Below are 16,924 nucleotides of genomic sequence, written 5' to 3' on the forward strand. Positions count from 1 at the left end.
AAAAAAAAAATTACGTTTTCTTATAATTTTCGGACTGAATCAGGCTTATTGAACGGGCTCGAGAAAAATAATATTTTTAAGTTCATTTAAAAAATAAGGGGGTTTATTTAGGTGCAGGTTTGGAGGAGCTTAACATAAGAAAAAATGTATACAAATCTGAAAATTTCGGAGGAACTTAGACGCACCAAGCCAATGAACATGTCCAGGGGCTAACATATATACAATGCTTCCAAGGGTTCACAAAAAGGGTTCCAATGACGTGTCTTCAATACCCTCCTGCCAATATGGCTTCAAAGTAAGGATTTCCCAATCCTTATCATTTTTGAGTGAGTTGGCGCATCAATTTGTTCTAATGGTTTCCAAATGGCGAAATAGTTTTGATTACAGAATAAATTCCCTTGTGTCTCTGTTTTCCTCATAATAATAATAATAATTCAATCTTCTCCTCAACTACACGCTTTTGTTTTGTTTTCTTCTTTTTTAACATTCGACTCCAATTGCTAATTATTTAATATTTTCTTCTCTCTTTTTTGGCCTTTAAGGATAAGATGTTGAAATTAAGTAATTAGAAATGATAGACACCGCTGATAATATTTAAAGAGGGAAAGCCACCAAATCCTAAAGTAATTCATTTCCTAATGTCCCAAATTTTGCATTGCCAAGATTCTAATTGCGTCACTCTTTGACATTTGCTTAATGCTTTCTTTTTCTCGTGCCTGTAGGTACATTTAACCATGTGTTAAACATTATTTGCTTAATATACATGTAACCATTCCTTCATAAACATTCTTTGCCAGGAAAGAAGGAAAGAAAATTAGAAGTTGAAGAAGAAGAAGGTACAGGTTCACCTGTTAAGCAGGGGCCAACTTCAGCAAGCTGAAAACATAATGATTTTGAACACTGAAAAAGACACAATCATATGGAGTTGGCTGAAACAAATTTTGTCAAATAATAATGTTCACACACGGCTAATTTCGCCACCCATTTCCTGATTTCAACAGCAGCAATACTCTTTTATAACTATCGAGGGATAAAATCCCGCCACTCTTTTCCATTAAAAAAACCCACTTCATTAATTAATTTTAGTGCATAATAAGATTAAGCAAAGCGACTGCACTTTTTTACTTTTCTTTTCCTGTAGCAGAAATTCCAGCTATCTACAAAAACTAATTAATCTTCTTTTTTTTCTTTTAGCGGATATTTCAAGAGAATTATTTAAATTACTAAAGACCTGTTTGAAATTGAGATAGGCAAAAGTGTTTCAAAAAGACAATTTTTTTTTCCTATAAAAATATGTTTGATATACATTGAATAAAAAAGATTCTAAATTCAAGTTTTTGAATAAACAAAAGCGATCTCAGAGAGATCTAAATTAAGTTATAAATTAATTTACAAAAACTAATCAATATTACTAAGTTAATTGATAAGAAACTGCTTTGTGCTAGGTTATTCCGGCAATGAAAGAATACCCGAATCGGGAAATAAAGGAGGTCAGGGGAGGGGGAAATATGATGAAGCAGAAAGGTACAATAAAGGAGTGAGAGATCCAATTTCCAATATTGCAGGTCGGTGCACTTCCTCCTACCCATGAAATTTTGCAGCATTCCACAAGTTGTTCTTTGTGGCATTCAACAAAATGGTAAAAGGTTCAAATGAATTGGCAGGGAAACATGTTGGTGCACTTTCAGAAACAAAATGGAGCTGAAAAGCTGAACTCAAAAGGAAGCCAAAATTAGCAAGAGTTTTTTAGAAGGCAATTTTAGAGCAAAGTTATGTTTGGGGAAATAAAAAATGGCAGAAGCCCCCTTTAGCACAATCTAAAAGCTTTCACTGAAAGGGAAAGAATTTCACTTCAATAGACTCTCAACCAGAATTTCTATATTAACACAGACAGCAGAGATGAAATAGAAGCAAGAATTGGATGCACATAACAGCTGAAATTATTCTCTCTGGTTAAACTTTACCAGAAACATCAGACAGCAGAATGAAACATTTCCGTCCTAGAAAAACTAATGGCCTCTACGTCGCTGATACACATTGCATAATTGCACAGGTTCAAATTTATAATTTATATACATCAAGGACAGACATAAAAATCAACACAAAAATAGCTATCTCCAGTTTATCTGATCGGAGCCTCCCAGACCTACATAGCTCAGCTCATCAGTTCAGCTCCCAAACTGAAATTACACTACAATAACTACCAGGGACATAAGAAGGAATAATACTATGTTACAGAGCTTGCTGCCGGGAGCCTTAAAATGTCCCAGAACCCATATCCACCGTTAAAGTTGAAATCCAGGTCCTATAGTCTTTCTTCAAGCTCAACCCCAATTGTGCTCAGTTCAACACCCTATCAGGTCTCACCAACTTTGGTTGATAAGGCTAACCTGAGCTGCTCCTGTGTGTAAATCCGGCTTCCCATTTTCACTGTGGCTTGCTGTATCATCAAATCATTCACCACCGACACACTGGCATGATGAACATCCAGGTCCAAGTCTTTCAAGGCTGCCATTAACCTAGCTGCTGGGTGATTCTTTTTGCTACATTGAATTCGTATCATTGCGTCCCATCCGATTATCTTTACATCAATATCCATGTCTATTGCTTTGCTTCCGTGATTATTTGACATCTTCAGTTCTTTATCAGGTGGAGGTGACCCTGGCCGCGAATCTTTGCTTAGAAACTCCTTTTTCATTGATTCCACTTCTTTCTCCAACTCCTCCTTATCAGATTCTGCAGTTTGCAGCTTTGTTCTAAGCTCCTTGATATATGATATGGCATCACCAAGAAGCGAAGCTTTATCCATCTTTGAAACATTGGGAACCACAGCTCGCAGAGCATAGAATCTCTGGTTGAGTTTCTCTCTTCTCTGCCTCTCTGCTTCAACATGATTCAGAGGCTCCTCTCTTCCATTAGCCGGTTTTCTCCCGCGTTTCCTTGGCCTCTTTTCAGGCTCTACAACTCTACTGCTCTCTGTCTCTCTAACAACAGAGGCTTCAAGATCAGAGTGATCTGAATCCCCTGTGCCACCACTTGATTTCACCCCGCCAGAAGAAGGCAAAACAACGCCCGAAGTAAACGAGAGCATCCCTTCTTCATTGCTACCCCTCGAAGTAGGAGATCTTTTCTTCGTATTCTTCTCCTCTGTAGCAAACTGAGAATGACCGGGAAACAAATTTCCATTTGCACTATAAGAACTCCTCTTACTCTCCCCAAAATTCAATATCTCCCCCGATTCCGGCTTCAAAACATTCGTATTCCCGTTCCTTCCATCAAATCCATTATATTCCCCAAAGTTCAATTCACGAGTAAAAAAGCTTTGTTGTTGATTCTGCATATGAGTTCCACTAGGATTATCAGTCACGCAACTCGAATTAGGATTCACCGATTGAATTCCTTTCGAGCCGTGCTGACTATTATTATTAACACCACCAACACCTGAAGATGGAACTGTACTATTCCCATCCTTGATCTCAATCCCACTCTGAGATGGATCACTAATCCAAAGTGAGGATGGATCATTCTCACCTTGGTCAGGATTCGCACCCATCGGCCACGAGCCTGCCTCAAGACTATTAAAATTAAACAAAACCCTAACCTTATTCATCAGATCTATACTCTGATAAATCAACTCAGTTGAACCCAGCTCCACAACTCCATTGGCTGACGGAATACAAACCAAAGTCTGCAACCCAAAAATCTGACCCTGTCTGGCCCGTTCACAAGACGACGAAGCTAACCGTTCTAACCCAGCAACCCAGACCGGACTCCCGTTGAAAAAAGCTTGACCAGGTAACCCACCACCATTAACAAAAGACTGAGTCATGGAAACAAGAAAGAACCATTCCGTATCGGTAACTTCTTCATCAACGGCATCGTCGGTGATAGCAGTAGGACCTGAAATCAACGAATTAAGCTCACGTAACACCTTTTTACGGTGCTCTTGTTCAGCAATTGAAGAGCTGGTACTCTTAGATTTGCCTTTCCCTTTATCTTCTTCACCTTTGTAATATCCATCACCCCAGCCCAAAACAGAAGCACCTGAATAGTCATAACTCGATTGCCAGAAGATAGCGTAGGTCCAGCTTTCCCTGGCGCCTTCGATCAAGGCCTGGAGGCGCTGTTGAAGGGTTTCTTGGTTGAAGAGAGGCTGCTGAGATTGGTTGATAATAGCAGCTCTATTAGGGTCAGTGCTGTTGGGAAGCGGAGGGGTAGAAGTGGAAGCAGCAGACGATTGTTGGGGTTGCCAGAGAGCCGAGAGATCGGTGTTCATAAAGGCTTCCATGACTGATGCGTTGTCATCACTCCATAGATTCATTGTCGGTGCTACTCTATAGTCCGTCATTCCATACAAAGCTAAACAATTTTAATTCAGTGAAAGGACCCGGGATTTAGAGAGAGAAAGAAATTTGGTGTTGGTTTTGGTTTTTAGAGAGAGAGAGAGTGGAGGAAGGTGGAAAAGGATAGAGAAAAAGGTATGGAGTGGAGGTGTGGGAGAGGAGGTAGTGCGAGAATTTGGGGTGCATTTGTATTTGGAGTGAATTTATTTGAGCTGAATTTTAAGTTTTAGTTAGCTAATAATAAACAGAGGAAGGAACATCAAATTTATTTTTTAATTAAAAATGAATTATCGACAGAGGGGAAAGAGAGAGGAGTTTTCGAGGAAAAGGTCGCCGATTAAATCGGGAGCGGCTAAGAGATAAATATTGAGAATCCGGCGCATCTTAGGAACAGCTTGTGGACTAGGGTTTATCATTTTGAGCTCAGTATGGTTGTGCGAGTGATGCGTGCGTTGCACGTGGCTGCGTCTTCTTGGCTGTTAACTGTTTTCCGATTGAGGTTAAAAGTGGAAATTCGTAATTTGCATTATTTTGCAAATGCTGCTTAGGCCAGGTGATCATGGGTAGAAGGGAATTTAAGCCCAAAGTAAGTTAATAAATAAACAAATTATACATCATTATTAGTTTATACAATATCATAAGATAATAATAAATTTATATTTTCAAGTTTATATATTAAAAACATTTAATATTTTAAATTTTATTAGCTTAATAATAGAAGTTGTACTGTCCCAATTATCAATGGAACAAGAGAGAAATCATGTAAGGAAGGCCTCTGTCTGGACGACTCCTCGATTTGCAATTATAAATGTAACGTGACAAAACTGTTTCCATTTCTTGTTCCTTCTGCACGGGCTATAGCTTATGAAATATGCCTAATCATATTTTCCAACTGTCTTTAGTTTACCTTACATGTCGCTTTTAACTGACAATAAAAGAAGAAAAAGAGTTAACAGTTTGGTGAGTAAATAATAATTAATTGTTCCGCTTACCTTTTAATTTTTGTCCTTTGAGCTCACTTCAATCAACCGCAAAAACTAATAAATAAATAATGGGAATATGATGTTAACGTAGATAGTCTTTGTTCATTTTCTCTACATTCATTGCATCCCTGTGACTTAAAAGTTGTAATTCTGCTAAAATTAGTTCCACGATTAAACTCTCTTTGTTAATTAGATTGCCTCGTATAATACCGTAGCCACCAATGAAAAAGTCGCCAGGCATAAAACGAAACTCTAAAACCAAAAAAAAAAAAAAAAAGGAATCGGCAGCTACGATTCAAAAAATCGCCAGACGGCCAAAGCTTATAGCAGTATTCTGGAAGAAGATAATTATTGAGACTATGAAACAAAAATAGAAAAAGCAAAAAAGAAGAGTAGAGCTAAAGTTAAAAAGAAGACAAACCAAATAATGGGGGCCCTTGATTGGGTCGTCCTTATTCGTCGCATTCTATTAATATTATTACAAATTTGAAAAAAGAGAAACAATATATATTCTCCACAAAAGAATAAATTAAAAGTATATATATATATTTTCCAATGAATTAATTAAAATGATTGAGGCACGTTTTGCTCGTTCACTGAGGTATTATTATTAATATCCTTTTCTTGGTTAGGCACGTGCATTTACCACTTGCCCATGTGAAAATAACTACTGCCAGTATCAACGAGTGTCGCACTTTCTTGTGTTGTTTCCCTCTCTACTCTTTTTGGTTGGATAAAAATAAAATCATGACCCTGCAAGTCTAACTTATTATATGGCTTTATCCTTAATATTGGCTCATAAAATCATTGCAAAAAGAATTATACACTTCAATGTTATAATAAGAATCCTACAACACTCGTAATTTTAATTATATTTTATTATTTGAAACAATACTCTTAACGTCACCTTTTTGCAATGATTCTCAACCCACAGCGATTTTTGTATCAGCGTAATTTATATATAAATAAATTTAATTCGTCAGATGCCAATCAAATCATGCAGGTAGTCATTTTGTCTCAAATCAGGTACGTGGCATCAAAATTGGAATAAAATTTGTGTGGCCAATAAGAAAAAAGGACGAGAGTGAGATAGATATGATGTGATATATTGTTACAAGATGCAACACTTACTGCACCTAAATAATTTATCCGACGCCAAGTATTTGTCTCTTTAAGTGAGTACTGTTACAGCGTTTAGTTCTGAATCAAAATATACAATAATTTTAATATATGTTACAGCTTCTTAATTGCTTTTTTAAAAAATTGATATTAAGACAAAAGGTTGCTATAATATTATATGTGCACCTAAATAATTAGGTAATTCATTCATGCAAATAATCATGTCTCTTTCTTTACAATAAACAAATCGATAATGCTCTGTATTTCATATTGCTTTTTTATATATTATTAATATATGCAAGCTATATTTAAATATTCCAAGAAATTTTATGTGGTCGTAATGGGTGTGGGTTTGAAGCTAAGTTGTGAATGTATTATCTTTACCAAGTGAAAGAATGTATATGTAGCCATCTCAACTTTTAATGATTTCTCACTTGCCCATTTTAATTTTATTTTTTACCACTTAAATATCTAAATAATTATTTTCATTTTTTAAACATTTAAAATTTACTTTCTTTTTCTTTCAAATGAACACGCCTGACTTTAGTTTTTAAATATTTTACTTAGTTGTTATGATTTTTGTAAAATATATTTAAGTCTTATAAGAAATATATAAAATAATAAAATAATACTTTTTATACTTTAAATAATTAAGATAATTAAATATATATTTTTTAAACTGCTACCACACCCGTACTATCCGCGACTACTATCATCATTTTAATGTAGAAATTCTATTTGATTATTTTTTTTAAACTAATTTAATTTGAGTTTAATCTTAAATACTTTTAAGTTCAATGCCCTTTGATTTTCATATTATAAAATACGTTTTATAGTTATTATAAAATTATAAAAAAATTAAGTGTCAAAAAATACTTTATAATATCTAAAGAATATAAGAGTTAAAATATAATATTATAAAAAATATAAGAACTTTTATCAGAGTCAAATATGCATTCACTTGCTAAATTACTGAAAAGTGTATTTACGTGTGCTTACATCATAAAATGAGCAAATGCAAGTGTTTAAGTGAAAGAAAATGCTAATTCTAGTGTTTAAATGGCAAAAATTAAAATGTCTAAGTAACATATTATTAAAAATTTAGGTGTCTATATATATATAAATTAAAAAAAAAATTCAAACAAATAAAAGTAAAAAATTGTAAGCTGACTTATAATTATACGAATCAGTCGGTTCAGATGAATTGATCCAAATAGTTAGATCAAATCGATGAAATTGGTTTATAAATAACTAAATTTAAAACCACGTTGTAAAATAGAATCACTGATTTTGAGTCAAATGAATTAAATTCGGCTTTATAATATTTTCCATATTTAATTGTAAGTGATTTTCTTAATAAGACAATTCATTTAATTAATTGATACATAATCAATTTGATGAAAACAAACGAAAAAGAAAACACTGGAGCAAGTGAAGTAAGAATATAACCAATAAATTAATAAATTTTAGAATGAGATTAATTAATTTGGTTTTTTAAATATCTTGTTTTTTTCACTACTTTCTTTAATATTAAAAAATAAAATATAAAAATATTAGATTATATACTTATTCTATTTGTTTACTACAAATCTATAAATTTTATGATATATTTAATAGTAAAGATATTGCACGTGCATAGAAATGAGATTGATAATAGTATAAGATAGTTGTAAGTGGTTATTAATTTTCTACTGCCGTTAAAATTCCTTTAAACAAGGAGTTATTAAAGAGAAATAAGAAAGTTATTAATAAGAATACAAATTCTTATTTTTATTTCTCTATTTTTTCTATAAAAAAAAAGAAAGTTTAAGGAATGATGATCGGTATTGACCGATAGCCATATCTCTCTTTTATTTATGTATTTAATTTTCTTTTCAATAATTTTTTTTTAGATTTGTATTTAGCTATTAAGTTTCATTATTGTGATTATTTTTTTTATAGGTATATTTTTTTACAGGAATTATATTATTTTTCTTTATGGAAGTTTTCTTTTTTAATTTTTCTTTGAATAATCTGGATAAGAATTTCGACGAGAATTATTCTTCAACCAGACGCATGCAAAGACTTTGTTAACATAATTAATGGTCTTCAGCACAAATGTTTATTTTTTTATTATTTTATTTTTGTATCATTTTTATAATAAACCCGTACTCGAAAATATAAAATTATTCCTAACGACCATCATGATTTTCTTAAAGAAAATATATTGGACATGTTTAATTTTGTTTTTATTGGATGAAAATTGGATATTGCTTATCAAATTCATGAATATATTTATTGAACCCAACATGAATGACAAAAAAAAAAACTAAGCATCGTTCCTTTGATTTATATTTAATTCAAATGATGAATCTTTCAAAATTATGAATTTGATGATTATTGGATTGTGATTAAATTTTATTGAATTTTAGAACTTTTCATTCCAAATGAATGTTTTGCAAAGTATATATATATATTGAGACCTGAAATTTTCTTAATATACGTGTTTAATTTTTAACATATAAAATTTCTATTTTGATTTATGAATTATTTTTTATATATGGGATTCAAAATTATTTATAATTTTATAATTTTTTTGTTAATTAATAAGTTATATTTTTAATTAAACACTAACTCTAATTCTATATTAAGAAATAGCATATTAGCTACATTTTAATATTATATTAATTAATACATTAATTTTCTAATTAGGAATAATTATAATTCTAGATTAAAATAATTTAATATTATATTTAATAATAAATTATTTTTAATTATATAATCAATTTTAATCTTAATATATAGTAATATCAATTATATTAATTTATATATATCACATTTAATTTATAAATATTTTAAAATAATCTTTATAGTACTATACTAATAAAATTTCAAAAAAAGCAAGAAGAACATTTAATAGTTGGTTTGCTATTATTTTTTAAAATATTATAAATTAATATCAAATATTAAAAAATTTGTTAATTTATATTTATCAATTTAATGTTTAATCAAAATAATTATAATAATCATGTAACGCATGGGTACAAACTAATAAATATTAAATGGCATACTTAATTCTTCTTGTTAAATTTTAACATTTTCATTTTAATTATTAAATTTTACTTTTTAAAATTTAAATACTTATTAAAATAAAATTGCAACATTAATCTCTCGTATATAAGAGTGGTTAAATTGAAATAAAATAAATTAAAATTTAATTAATAACTGAATTAAAACTAAACATAATTAGATAATGTAGTTACCCTTCACATATGTGTTTCGTACCTTGTGATCAAGTTAGCTTCATCAACTTTCATATTATTATACTACTGTTGTGAACGCCTCTTGGTATATATAAAAGTCCATAGTCATGGGTCTCTTGTCCATTTTTGGGGAATATGAGAGATTGCGCTTCTTTTGGATAATGGGTGCCTCGTGATCTGTATTATTGGTCTGTTTTGTATGATTAGTTACTAACACATCCTCGACATGTGCACCAAACCCGGGCCTTCTTTTTCATAAATTTTTTCAAAAGTATACTTGATATTGTTTTTGAATTTATGCAATATGTATACAAAGAAAATATATTTGATAAATAGCCCAATTATCAGATGTATATGGAAGGACAAAATCGTCTTTCCTTCTTAATACTAACATTAGACACTACTGCCACTACAGAATTGAAATTGAAAAATCCTAGCATATGGTAAATGTTAGGAAAATTTCGGTCAATTTTTAATTTACTTTTTTATTTTAATATTTATAAATAATGGCCATTGGTAAATAATACGATAAAATTGTATAACAATGTTAGCAAGTATTGATATAACAATTGAAAAATTAATAGCTATTATATATCACATCATAATCTCTTAATGGTATTATATAATTTGGTCGTTATTTATTAAAATCTATATTTACAAAATACTAAACTGAAAAGAATAAATGATAGATTTTAAAATAAAAATACTTTTACATCAGTTTTTTTCTAAATCTTATTATTGGGCATGGGCTGTTGTTTAATTTGGTTTGTTTTTAAAAGCAGTATTTTTTAATTTTGGAACAACAATATTATTTCATTGAAAAATAATATGATGCAGAAGAGTGATAAATGTGTTTTTAGGAGCTTGAGCTTGTTAAAAGGGTTAAACTTGATTTGAAAGTAGACACAACCTTTGAAGTGTCTTGATGAGGCAACGCGTGTTTTTGCTAACTCTACTTTTGAGTTTTACAACAACAACAACAACCAAAAAAAATAGAATTACCATGATTTAAATAAGTTGAACTGGCTTCTGTAAAAACATTTGAATGTATTACAAAACTAATGAAATATATAATTCAGGAATATTTAAATAATTAAGTCCTTATAAATTTCAATTCAAACTATAAAAATTTTAACAAAATTGAAAGATAAGATAAAGATTTTATTTTTTTAAATATAGCTACTGAGAGAAAAAAAAAAGATTAAACTAATTATTCAAAATTTAAACATATATCTTAATTTACTATATAAATTATATTTAATTATTTTTTATAAAAAATATTAATTGAAATTTATGTTCACAAATTTAAAACAGTAACTCCCAGAATAGTATATAAAATAAAAAGATTTTAAGACTCAATTATAAAATTACTATATTAACTAATAAAATTGCCAAAGCTTCTCATCTTATTACTAATTATTTCCATTGAATTATTGATATACACATTGAATTAATATTTATATAAATATTTTCATAAATAAAAGAATTAAACTAAAATATCAAAGTATATCTAATAAAAATAATAGTAATAGCTATCCAATACCTATTAAGACAACTTAGTTTGACTATGGCTAAAAATGTTGCGAGGGTACGTCGAAGCAGAGGACGGTAGCCCCCATCCGGCGAAACGTACGGGGAAGGTGACAGGAATCAAACGTGAATCTTTAAAATAATACTTTTAAAATAAACACAAGTTTATTTTAAAATAAACGCGGGGCTGAAAGCTGCACGTGATTCATACTCTCCGCCATTAAATTGTCGTCAGCTTTTGTCACGCGCCTCCCCTGCGGGTCGCTTTTGGTAGTTAAGGCCGCCTTTGTCATGTAGTTGGACTCATTTGGCAGTGCCATTTGTACCGTTAATGCAGCCTTCCAGTTTGGCGGCCCCAAACGTCTGACTTTCTTCCAAGTTCGAAGTCTTGGAGAATCTTCCAGGCTAGCTACAATATGGTAATTACATGCTCTATCCCTTTCCGCTGCAATTTCTTCGAATTAATAATTAAAGTCCTTAAAATTATACAATTTGGACCAAATAATATTTCATAATGTATTCAATTTGATTATCAAATTGCATTAATTGTGAATATTTTGATAATTGATTTGTTAAGGACTGAAGTTTCGTGTGTAATTGAAGCATTTTGCTCTTATAATGAAGTCCTGAGTAGTTTAAAAGGATCCATTAGTCTTTATCCCCTTATGAAGGAGGAATCCAGAACTAGAGATTTTAATTTGTTATTTATTTTGCTTTTATTTTTATAGACATTTTAAAAATAAAAAGAAATTTCTTTACACACTTATTTAATGAGGTAATTCCTTAGATAAATCTAAAAACTTATATTAAAGAAGCTCTATTATAAAAATATAGAATCACAGTATATAGATGCATAATTATCAACACAAAACAATAAAAGTAAATCTAAACACTCTAAATCAGTATATTTGAGAGAATAATGTTCATAAAGTAAAGTAATTAAATAATAAATAAATATTCAATGCAAATTTAAATGCTTATGATCTAAAACTATATGCTAAAAACAGTATTTAGTTTAGCCATTTACTTAGTAATCTCCTTGTTTTACTTTAAGCCTAGATCTACTAAATGAGATGGTCATGTGCCTTTTTTTCTAAGTCACTCGAGCTAATGATGCAACCTAAATTTCTTATACCAACATAGATTAAAGTAAAGATGATGTTTCTAATACTTTTAAACCTAAAAATTTTCATAACAATTACTATTGCTAAATTAATATGATGGTTAACTAATAATAATAATTGAAACTAATAAACATATGAAGGTAAAGAAATCATTCATTAAATAAATAAATAATAAGGTTCATACAAAAGTAAAAAGACTAAACTTAAACCCTTATGAAAATTAGCCTAATATATTTAATCCAATGATTATATGGTATTAAATAGAAATACATGAAACAATAAAATAAAAAGCTCCCTCAATATCCAGAATTTCTTCAAATAGGAAGAAGATTGATTATCAGTCTGCACTTATTGAAAAGCTCTTTAGATCCTAAAAGAACAATGAAAACTAAAACTAAAGTGTTTATGGAAAACTGTAGAGAATTATGGAAAAAATGATAGTGGCAGATGTAGATAACAGGTAGGAGAAAACTCCCCTCCTTCTTCCTTCATTTTCTCTTTAGGATTTTGCTGAGATTTATATAGAGGAGAGTTCTCCATTAAATAAATATCTCTAGAGATGATATACTAATATAAGTCCATCTAATAGATAAGACTATCTTAATTTCTACCAAATACTATCTCATAAATAACTCTTAACATAAATCATAATAATTATACATAATGACTAAAATATCTCTTGGGCCTTGTAATTAGCAGTCCACACGTCTTAATCTTGGGCCTTGACACGAACATGTCCAATTAAGCTTCTTTTAGCTCTATATTTTCCTATTTTTACTAATATTCCTGAAAATAGACAATTAAGCTTAAATGAGGTCAAAACACATATTTTCACCATTTTATATATAGAATGCTAAAGAATATTCATTTTTTGTTTGGTAAGGCAAAAAAGAAAAAGCTTCAATGGTAAGGAATTTTTTAAGTATGGGGGCAAAATTAGCTACTGTATAATTCCTTTTTTTATGTTTAAGAAAATAAAATTTTTCTATTCATCCTAAATTAATCCACTTTTTCTTTTTAATTGTTAATTGGGAATTATTGTTTTGATTAATATAAGATATTATCAATTTATCGCATAGAATAAGTTTTCATATTTTATACTTTTAAAGATAATGGAAATATTTTAGAGAAATAGATGGGAGGTATAACTTTTTTCTTTTTGAAAAAACTACCTAAGTTAAAGTAAATATAGCTCATTAATGGAAGGCGAGATGCATATTTATATTCTTAAATTTTAGTCAGTTTAAAATTCTAATTTTTTGATTTAATCTAACAAACACTTAAATTTAATTTTTTATGATATTTTAACACTTTTTGATAATGTGTCTTTATGCAATTCGTCCACATGTATTGTATAAATATGTTTAAATATTATTAAAAAGTAAAATTAAAGTGTATGTTAGATTAAATTAAAAGTCTAAATATTAAACTGATTAATCAGCACAAGTTCAAGAATATAAATATATATTTAGCCACGATAGAAATTAAAGAGAGGTAAGACTCCCTTTCGCACATATGTTATACGAGTGACTTAAATTGAATTTTGGAAGGACCAAACTAAAATTTGTAGGGATATACAATGATGATAAGATTGTAAAAACTAAGGGGGGCAGACTAAAATAAAATATTTACGGGGGTAAAACTAAAAGAAAGGAAATATAATGCAGCATTTGTAAATCAATGATATATACCAATATTAAATTTATGGACTATGAGTTCCGTATTTATAGTCGGTACGTAGCATCAAATTAATAGTTTGCAGTAGAACATAGAAATCGGTGCCACATCTAATCAATTCCTTATTAGCCTTGTTAAAAATATATATATTCTATGTAATTGAAATCCAATAATAAAATTATTTAATTTACAAATAAAGCTTACTATAAAAATAATTTCAATAAATAAATTACAATAGAAAAGAAATAAGAGAGATAAAATAAAATGAAATGGTAAAATTAAGAAAAATATTTTCATTTTATAAAATCTACTTATCTATTAATTAAAACTTATTTGAAAATTTTGTTTATCTTTTTAAAATATATATTTTAATTATAATTATTATTTTTTATATATCTTTTGATAAAAAATTTATTTCAATTAAATATATAAATTTTAAATTTATAAATAATTTCATAAATGCTATAAAATTTTATTTCAATTAAACTAATTTTTAAAATTATATAGCCGCCTATATAAATAGTTTTAATTTTTATTTTATTTTTGAGGTATCATTCTGAGTGCTTGTAATATTAGTTGTCCGACAGTTTGCTAATCTCAGTTATCTCGAGAGACCCTCATTTGACTCATCTAACTATTCAAATCTATTCCATTGAAATTATTATTCTTCTTTTTTATGATTGGGAAATTAACTTTAATTGATAACAAAATGATCTGTAAAATAAAAAGGATGAGCTCGAATTCTCAAATTAAGTTTTTTTAGAGGTAGAGAGATGGCATTGAGGAAGCTATTATAATTTGAATTTTTTTGATTAAATTTAAGTTAAACAAATGAGAGAGTATTGAAAATTCAATTAATAGATTTGAGCTTCTCCAATCAATATAAAAATGAGTAGAATCAGTCATGTATTGAACATCTATACGGGAAATCGAAAAATTAAAAAATCAGATCATATATGCTCTGGTACTATATTATAATTTGATTAAATAAGAGCTAAAAAAATGAGAGAGTATTAGAGTCCAATTAATAGAATTGGACTTAGATTTGACCAACATCAAAATGACTAGAATTACTGACTTGGTTGATTGGACTTTCACCATTATAAATTGTTAGTATATTTTATTTCTTAACAGAAAGGATATAGAAAAGAATCAGAAAATATATATTTTTTATTTTTATTTATTTTTTACGGTGTTAAAATATTAAAAATGTGAATTTTAATTTTTTTAATTTAAGATTTTGTTAATTTTTAGTTTTATTTTTAAAATACAGAAAAACAAACACACTGTAAATTTAAAAAACTAATATTTCTTAAAAAGATTTACACAATACAAACAATGGTTTCTACTAATCTTAGAATATTTTTTAAAAAATTGTAAAAAAATAAATAAGCAAAAGTGTACTAAAAGGTTAAAAAGCTAAGGGTGTTATGGTGGGGGGCCAAGCGGGCGGGCCAGATATCTAAGGTGATAGTAACTGAAAGGTTAGGTTGCAAGATTCATTTCGAGGGGACTGGGCTCCCAATCCTTTCGCTGCCCATTAAATAATGTAAACGTTAATATTTTTGTTTTGTTTTTATTTTACAAGATAAAACCAATCATTGTAACAAGATAATAATAAAAAACAAATAGAAAAATATAAAAGCAACGGACAAAAGAGTAGTGTTCTTGGATGTTGAAATAAAATAATTATAACTCTTGTTAAATTTTTTGAATCTCTTTTATTTAATTACTAATTAAATTTTATATTTTACTATTAAGTAATTTATTTATTTTATATATATTTTTTAATATAAATTATCGATAAATTTATATATAACTCTAAATTATCTATACAAATTAAAATTTTATAGTTGAATTTTATAATTATCAATTACTATTAATTATATTTAAAAAATAAATAAAATTTTTTAATAAATAAAAATAATATATTTAATTATTAATAATTAAATATTATATATACTTAACTAATTTAATATTTAATTATATTAATAAATATTAAAATTAAAATAATATTAATATCTATAAATTTATATATAGTACCGTATCTATATGGTATGTTTAAACTCACTTTATAAATAAAAAGGAAAAAAAAGTTTTTTCTGATTTGGTATTATATAATTGTAAATATAACTAAAAATTCCAAGAGTGTATTTTTGTTTTTTGTTGTTTAGTGTATTTGCAAATGTTGTGATTGGATTCCGGGACTTGATTAATTTAAATTCATTAACGGTTCCCCGCCCAGCAATATGACACGTTGAGAGACAAAAGACAACGTGTGAATTTTGATAAGACAAAAGACAAAAGGGCCGCAGGAAATAATAAATAAGTTGAATTTGGATGATTTTCATTTTACTAAAATTATAAGATTTATTAATAATATTATTTTTAACTATTTCTTACTAAAATATCATTAAATTTTCTTAATATATTAGATAAAATTTAAGTATTAATAAATTTATCAACTCATCTATAAATTTCAAAATTTAAATAAAAAATTTGTATTACAAATTAGAAAAATTATATATTAAAATATATTAAAATAAAAAATAGTTAATTTATATTTTATATTAACTAATAAAGACTACTTTAAATGTTTAATTTTAAATAAAAAATAAAAAATTATTTATATTTCTAGATGTATTAAAATAATAATTTATTAAAATCGAATAGATGAAATAAGAAGCAATAATTTGTTTGATATAATGGGGTCTACTTACTTTAAGAACATCAATGATTTTTTAATATATTTTATTATTATTTAAAAGCATATAGGTAAGAATCTCTTAATTTAATTAAAATATTGAATTCGAACTTTGAATACACAGCTGCTTTAAAGTTTTTTAAAAAGTATTTTACAAACTATAAGAGTTTTTCCTGATATTGCTCTAAATTAATTTAAAAAT

General features: G+C 28.2%; 1 protein-coding gene across 1 annotated transcript; it reads right to left on the minus strand.

Moving 5' to 3' along the window:
- Positions 1-1,856: 1,856 nt before the first annotated feature.
- LOC8283024 (transcription factor MYC2) lies at positions 1,857-4,566 on the minus strand. The gene has a single exon (XM_002519768.4). The coding sequence runs from the start codon at positions 4,346-4,348 to the stop codon at positions 2,357-2,359; it is 1,992 nt and encodes a 663-aa protein (XP_002519814.1). The 5' UTR covers positions 4,349-4,566; the 3' UTR covers positions 1,857-2,356.
- Between the last annotated feature and the right edge of the window lie 12,358 nt (positions 4,567-16,924).

The sequence above is a fragment of the Ricinus communis genome, chromosome 5 (genome assembly GCF_019578655.1).
Source record: "Ricinus communis isolate WT05 ecotype wild-type chromosome 5, ASM1957865v1, whole genome shotgun sequence".
NCBI classification, from domain to species: domain Eukaryota; kingdom Viridiplantae; phylum Streptophyta; class Magnoliopsida; order Malpighiales; family Euphorbiaceae; genus Ricinus; species Ricinus communis.